The sequence below is a fragment of the Geosmithia morbida genome, assembly GCF_012550715.1.
Source record: "Geosmithia morbida isolate 1262 chromosome Unknown scaffold_5, whole genome shotgun sequence".
NCBI lineage: Eukaryota > Fungi > Ascomycota > Sordariomycetes > Hypocreales > Bionectriaceae > Geosmithia > Geosmithia morbida.
The window spans coordinates 305,974-313,220 of NW_023336192.1; the positions used below are offsets into that span (position 1 = coordinate 305,974).

General features: G+C 55.4%; 2 protein-coding genes across 2 annotated transcripts in view; both read right to left on the minus strand.

Annotated features, from left to right (window-relative positions):
- Nucleotides 1–60: 60 nt before the first annotated feature.
- On the minus strand, nt 61–2,506 carry GMORB2_6112 (uncharacterized protein; the record flags this gene model as incomplete). Its single annotated transcript, XM_035468082.1, has 2 exons — nt 61–1,750; nt 1,914–2,506. The coding sequence occupies 2 exons, from the start codon at nt 2,504–2,506 to the stop codon at nt 61–63; spliced, it is 2,283 nt and encodes a 760-aa protein (XP_035322063.1).
- A 4,072-nt stretch (nt 2,507–6,578) lies between these two features.
- Nucleotides 6,579–7,247, minus strand: part of GMORB2_6113 (SNF2 family N-terminal domain) — a gene marked incomplete at both ends in the record, with an annotated part of 3,743 nt that continues 3,074 nt past the window's right edge. The window contains one exon of the mRNA XM_035468083.1: nt 6,579–7,182. Within this exon, the coding sequence (XP_035322064.1) occupies nt 6,579–7,182 (604 nt within the window). The remainder of the gene's footprint in view (nt 7,183–7,247) is intronic.

The window sequence follows — 7,247 nt, forward strand, 5'->3', positions numbered from 1 at the left end:
AGAAAGAACAGAGTGGAAGGAAACGTGACGGAAGCATGAAGGAGAAGGAGAAGAAGAAGCCTACAGCTCTATCCTCGTCCACCTCCCCCTCTCGGTATGCCACCACCTCTCCCGATCCTTCTTATCAGCCACCGGTCCCTCCCGACGGTTCCAGGCGCCGCAGCAGCCGCGCCGGTCGGCATCGGCCAGGCTCTCGCCCGCATCGGTGTACAGGTCCTTGAGGTGGACGGCGCCGCCGCGCTCGTCGGCGGACCCGGGGTCAGGCAGGAGGACGTAGCTGATGGGGCTGCCGAGGGTGCCGAGGAAGCCGCCGACGCCGAAGCGGTCGACGACGGAGCCATCGTCGTCGGTGACGGTGACGCTGAACCGGTGCCTGGCGCGTGCTCTCTCGAGGCGGGTCTGGGCCGAGAGGCGGGCGATGCGCAGGTCGGTGCAGGCCGGGGGGGCCGGCACGTCCGACCAGGCGGGCGGGAACTGGGGCGTGGTGGGCGTGGGGCGCGGGGAGGCGAGGCCGAAGAGGAAGCTGCTCGGGGAGGGCAGGGGCTGGGCGGGCGGGAAGGTGGGGGTGTCGAGGGGGCCCGAGGCGGGGGAGAGGGGCCGGGGCATGTCGGAGGCGCAGAAGCGGTCGGTGGGGAGGTCGATGCGGTCCAGGGGCCGGCAGAGGCCCTGGAAGACGGCGTCCGGGTCGTTGGGGGCTCGGAGGACGCGCAGGGCGGGGAAGCCGCCGGCGGCGATGCTGCGGGCCAGTATGTCGTCGGCGACGTTGGCGCAGTCGCGGTGGCTGGTGATGTCCCAGTGGATGGAGCGCAGGCTCGGCGACGCCAGGTACGGCATCATCCACAGCGAGAAGACGTCGTCGTCGTCGTCGGGCATCATGGGCGGGAAGGTCTGGGTGAGGGCGAAGCTCGCGAGCGAGCCCAGCTTGGAGAGGATGCGGGCCAGGGCCGGCAGCGACGTCAGCGGGGTGTGGCGCAGGCTCAGGCTCCGGAGCGGCTGGCTCTGCGGCCGCGTCGCGAAGGACGAGAGCCCAGCGGACGTGATGCCGGGCACGGCCGTGAGCGACAGCGTCCGGAGGGCCGGCAGCGACAGGAGCGTCGAGTCGCTGAAGGAGCCGGCCGGGAGGTCGCTCAGGTGCAGGCGCTGCAGGGAGGGGAGCGCCGACAGCGTCCGCGACAGCAGCGTGTCCGACCCCAGGCCCGCCCCCGGGTAGCAGTGCATCGTCAGGCAGGTGAGGGACTTGAGGTGCTGGTGGAGCTGGAGGAAGGCCGGCTCGATACCGGGGTCGGGCTCCTCCTCGACGGCGGAGGCGGGTGCGGCCCCGCCGAGGTTGTGCGGCCGTCCTGCGGCCTGGTACGGCGGCGGCGGCGGCTGCTGGTGTTGCCTCTTCTTCTGCGCCGCCGACGGCTCGAGGAGCCAGTTCAGCTCCCTGAGCTCGGTGCGGGTGGAGAGGGCGTGCCACATCTTCCTGAAGCCGTGATCGTAGCCGGTCAGCGGGCCCGACACCGTCTCGAGGTTGGGGCAGGCCATGATGAGCGACGCCACCAGGTCCTCGTACTGCTCCAGCACCTTGGCCGTCAGGCCCCTGGTCTTCGGCTCCGGTCGGGGCACCTTGATGGAGCGCACGAGGCGCGCGATGGCCGGGTCCGCTCGGAGGGTCCGTCGGAGGAGCACGATGCGCGGTCCGTAGATGAGCTTGAAGCGCTTCTTGAGAGTGGCCGAGTCGGCGCCCACCAGTTGGATGTCGCCGTATCTGGTCATGGTGATGCGCACACGCACGCACACAAAGGGTCAGCTTCACATGTTCGGCAAGTATGCACGCACGTCTCGCGTTGCGCCGGCTAAGATGTTGTGCTGTACATTGCTGCTGCCGCTGTGGCGGTGGTGGTGGTGGTGGTGGTGTACATTGTACTTACAGTGCCGCCCGCGCGGGTTTGGACCACCTGCGTGATGTGAGGCTGATGCTGCAGACGTCGCGCATCCAGCACGTCGCGCACGTGCCGTCCTCGTCGTCGTCGAGGTGCAGGCTCTTCAGGTGGTCGAGGACGAGGCCGAGGACGGCGTCGGGCAGTCCCCCGAATATGCCGTCGGGGCCGGATCCCCTCCGGTACTGCTGCGAGCAGGCCCCCGGCGAGCGTGGGCCGCCGCCGCCGAAGTCGACCGACTTCCAGTTCCCCGAGTCGAAGGAGTCGAAGCTCGTCTTGCTGCTCGACGACGAGGATCGCTGCATCTCGGACCGCGCGCTCTCGCGGGAGAACATGGTCGAGACCGACGACGCCGACCCGTTGGACAGCTTGCGCGGGGAGTTGAGCGCGGTAGGCGGCGGCGTCCCCGGTACCCTCTCGCCGGCGGTGGCCCAGTGGCTGCCGCTGCGGTTGACGCTGCCTCTTCCGTCGACGTCGTTGCCGTCGCCGCGGGATGAGCGACGGCGACGACGACCGGTGCCGGTGCCGGTACCGGTGCCGGGCGATACAGGGCTGTCGGCGCCGTCCTCTTGGATCGCGTACATGTTGTTCAGACCCGAGGTCTGGATGGGCGGTACAACGACTGTCCGTGCCATGTCTTCTGCTGCTGCTGTAACGGAAAGCCGTTCGGTGGGAGGATCAGATCAGGTGTATTATGTATGGTATGGTACGTACTGGACGCTGCCGAGGTCGAAGGTTTGTCGGGCGAGTTCAGTATGCCGAATTCACTCGCTCAGCCGCACCGTTACACCAGATTTTGCGTGTGAGTGAACTGATCATCGAAAGCAAAGAAGGGGGCAAAGAAATCGAGATGAAAGAAGGAAAGAAATCGATCAGTTTGGCGACAAGGTAGAGCTGGGAGCTTGGGCGGCGCGGAGAGGAGAGAGAGAGAAAGGCAGAACACGGTTATTCGCGAGATGGAAAGACGGATAATACCAACGCGACTTGACGTCTCTCAAAAGCATGAACAAGGGTAATAATAATGATAATATACGCTGCTCTTTTTCTTCTTCCCTTTTTTTCTCTCTTCTTCAGAACATGTGCCGACCTTGTTTAGGACAGATAATCAGTCTCGACCGTGAGAAGTGACAGGAGAAGAAAGAGAGAAAGGAGGATATAAAAAAAAAAAGAAGGATAAAAAGAAGAAAAAAGAAGAAAAAAAGGAGAAAAAGAGAAAAAAAGAAAGAAAAAAAGAAGAAAAATACAGAAGAGGCGGGCGGGGAGTGCTGGACAAGGGAGTATTAATTTGCGAGCAAACCAAGTAACTGCACTACAGACGTATCGTTACCACGTTACTATACTGTACCTTTACCAGGTACGGACTGTACGAGGTAATACGGCATCGCATGGTACGAAGTGTGAACGGCACAGCTATTCACCCGTCTCTTACGGTTGAGCAGAGAATCAATCCCCAGCCTAAGTCGTAACTCGTACCTGGAGAAGGGGTGGTTGGCCTGTCTCGTCGAAAGGGGAGGAGAGGGGGGGGGGGGAGAATGGACCACCTCAAGGGTCCTGACGGATCAGCATCCGTCAGCTATGGAGCCATGGGTTGATGAAGAAAGGTACGAGTACGGTACCGGTATCGACAGACACCGATTCGATGGACATTGACATTGGCTAATAAAAGAAAATAAGGGTCGTCGTCATTGTCGGCGCCGCCACGGTAAAGAAAAAAAAAAGGGGGTGGGTTGGTTTTTTTTTTCCCCTCGAATTTTTATTTTTATTTTATCTTGAAAAAGATCGCTTTTCTTGGTCAATCTCTACAGATTACACTTGTTACTATCAGAGGGAAACCTGAGGAGGGGGGGCTTTCTTCTTCTTCTTTTCCTCCACATCCGTCTGAGATGATTCTCCGCATCGAACCAAGTTGAGAAGTCAATGGCAAACATGTCAAGACGGGACTTGGGGGGGGGGCGTCATTCAAAAGAAAGAGAGAGAGAGAGAAGAGAAAAAAGAGGAAGAAAAGTCGACACGAGAGAACCTTTGAAGAACCGTTCATTCTCCCCTCCTCCCTCCCCCCGGTTCTGTCTCTCTCATGCAAGTAGCCAGAGAGGGATGGCTCTTCATCAGGGATGATGTGGAGAGACCCATGACAGGGATCAAGTGACTAAAAGGGTCAACTAGTTACTATGCCGTACTGGTAATTAGTCGTTGTCATATGGGATAGGGGTAATTGACAAGTTGACCAGGACTTGCGACGTACAGATACAACCATGGCTCTGTATCTCCGGGGGGGGGGGGCGATGTTTTTTTTTATTAAAAAAAAATTAAACTTGAATTTGGAAATAGATAGAAAAAGCATTCATCTACGGAATCAGTGCTTCGTGTAATCCGTAATCCGAACAGAGTACAGAAGTACGGTGCAGCATCAATCATGTAAGGATGTACAGGTAAGTATTATACAAGCAGTACGAAGCAGTACGAATAGGAGCCGTATTATGAACACGCCTCGCTGTGGAGAACAACAAGAGTACGAGTACGAGCGAGACGAACAGCCTCCATGTATGGAACGAGTAGATGAATTGCGGCATGGCATGATGGGGGTTTGTAGGAGTAGCAGGGATGTAGATGGTAATACTCCGTAGTCTGTCATCTGTACAGATTACTCCGTCGCAGCATCAATCGACAATACCTAGCCCCCCCCCCCCCCCCCCCCCCCCCCTCCGTAGCATCAATAATCCGGACGGTTCAGCTGAGAGGGATGCCTTGATGGGACGACGACGGACGCTGCTGAGACCTGGAGATTCGACAGCTGCAGCCTGCAGTGCAGCAGGTACGGAGTACGGACCGTTGTTGTCTTTTCCGTCACCATCATCGTCATCATCATTACTATTATTACTGCTTTTGTTATGAGTATGGTTATGATTATTATCGTCATGGCATATATATTACCGAGTCGTAATAATAATAGCAATAATGACAGAGTAGCATCTGCGGGGATGTTCCACGGGATGTAGACTTGTATTGACGGTACCATCATTCGATCTGTCTGTTGTTGCTGTTGTTGTTGTGTCATCATCTAATAACGATACACGGGGGCGTACTGATACACGTACGGGTAATGATATATACAACCCTCTCCCGTATCCCTCTTCTCTCGGTTTCCGCGACACGGGATACCCGAGCAGGCGTGACCGAGGAGGTGACATGAGTACGACCTGGAAGTCAAGGTCGTAGCACACACACACACAAGGTCCGACTGACATCTCGCCTCGGCACTCTGGTTTACATTACCCTTTTTTTTACGGTTGCATCGATACTACTCTTGCTGCCTCGCACGCACCACCACTCATGGGAAAGGAAAGGGGGGGATGGAGACGGTAGAGAGAGGGAGAGGGAGGGAGAGAGAGACACACACACAAGAGGACTCTCTTGTTCGTCTGTCATGGGTGCAGGTCATGATGGAGCAATTAATCATCAGTACAGGTATCAACTCGTAACAAGGATAGACCGGGAGAAGAAGAAGAAGAAAAGGGCACACAGTAATGATGCATCACGAGAGTCGCGATACAAGTCCCGAGTACGTACACTATGAGCACGCTGCACTACGAGTGCACTTCTTTTCTGTCATGTACGCATTTCCCAGTAAGGGGAAGAGATGTAGAAGTTCAGTTTTAGAGATAGAGATCAAAATAAAGAGAGAGAGAGAGAGAGAAACGGGAGAAAGAGGCATCACATTGATCTCGATACAATCATGTAAGAGAAAGGACACAAGAAAGAGAAGAAAAAAAAAGAAATCTCGGAACGCGGATTCGAACCGCGGACATCCAGATAATACACTCGCAGTTACAGTCTGGCGCCATAAACCAACTAGACGATTCCGAGTTATACGACACGTATCTACTGCGCTTTATAAAACAACTCCGTGCTTACCTACCCTGTTTGCCTTCATCCGTCTCGGCCAACATCACCACCCCGGCGAAGACGGGAGAGGGAGAGAGAGAGATGATGGAAGACGGTATATCGCATCAGGTCACTATCGCATTTTTATATCATCTTGAGAGAGAGGGAGAGAGAGAAAGAAGAGAACAAGAACCATTTTCTTTTGTCACCTCTTGAAAAAAAAATTGAATTTTTTTTTTTAAAAAAAAAAAAAAAAGAAAAAGGTACGAGTAAGTACACCCACGTACAGTCTTGGGAGGACTGAACCCATTACCCCGCGCTATGCAACGTCTTACACGTCATCTTCCAAAAACCCCTGCCCATCTTTTCTTTTCTTTTCTTTTTTTGCTCCTGACTGTCTTAGTTTCTAGCTTGACCAGATCCTGAAGATTAGACAAGAGCTTTTTTCCTCTTCAAATCTTTCTTTCTCTTCTCATCTTCTTTATATACATATACATATACATATATATATATATATATGTTGCCATCATCCCATCATTCTAAAGGGAGGAGGGCGGAAAACTGGAAAGAAACGAAAAAAGAAGACAATCATCCGTATCCTTAATCCTAAAAAAAACCAAAAAAAAAGAAAAGAAAAAAGGAAAGAAAAAAAAAAACATCCGCAGAGAGATACCGGGACTATATATACTCGTACAGATCTTACAAGCTATATACGCATGTATAGATCGCACAAGCAATATCAGGTGCGATACACGCTCTACCCTGCCCTGACCTTCACCCGAAGCGCACCTTGCGTGTAGGAGGCCGAGCCGGATCTTGCTGACCACGATGCCCCGGACCGTCATCCCATGATCTCTTGGCGCTGCCCTCTCCCCCGAAACCCGACACCACTCGCTCACCCTCCCGGTTGTTGTCTCTGCTGCTGGATGAAGAGAGGCTGTCGAGGACGAGCCCGTCATCCGGATGTAGCGCCCTGCCGAATCCAGCACCGAACACGTGATGTGCTCCGTCTAGCGACGCCATCTGAGCCACATCATCTTGATCCGATGCCGCTGTCGCTGCCGTCGCCAGTAGACCAGTCTCTATGGTCGGATTCTTGATCCAGTCGAAGATGGGTCGGATGTCGAGAATCGTCTTGGCCCGCCGGTGCTCCGCCGCCGTCATCTTCCTCTTCCTCTCGAGGATGACCTCGTCTATGCTGTCTCTGAGCACGAGCGTCTCGACCGATACCACGCCCTTCTGGCTGCACACCCGCCTCGCTCTCCCGATGGCCTGCGCCTCGACCTGGGGGTTGAGGACCGGGTTGATGAAGTAGATGCGTGAGGCCTCGCGCATGTCAAGCCCAAAGGCGGCCTGAGACAGATCCATCAGGAGCACCCTTTTTTCCTCTCCCGTTTTTTTCGGCATCCCAACTGCGTTAGCAATCGTTTCCTGCTCCAACCC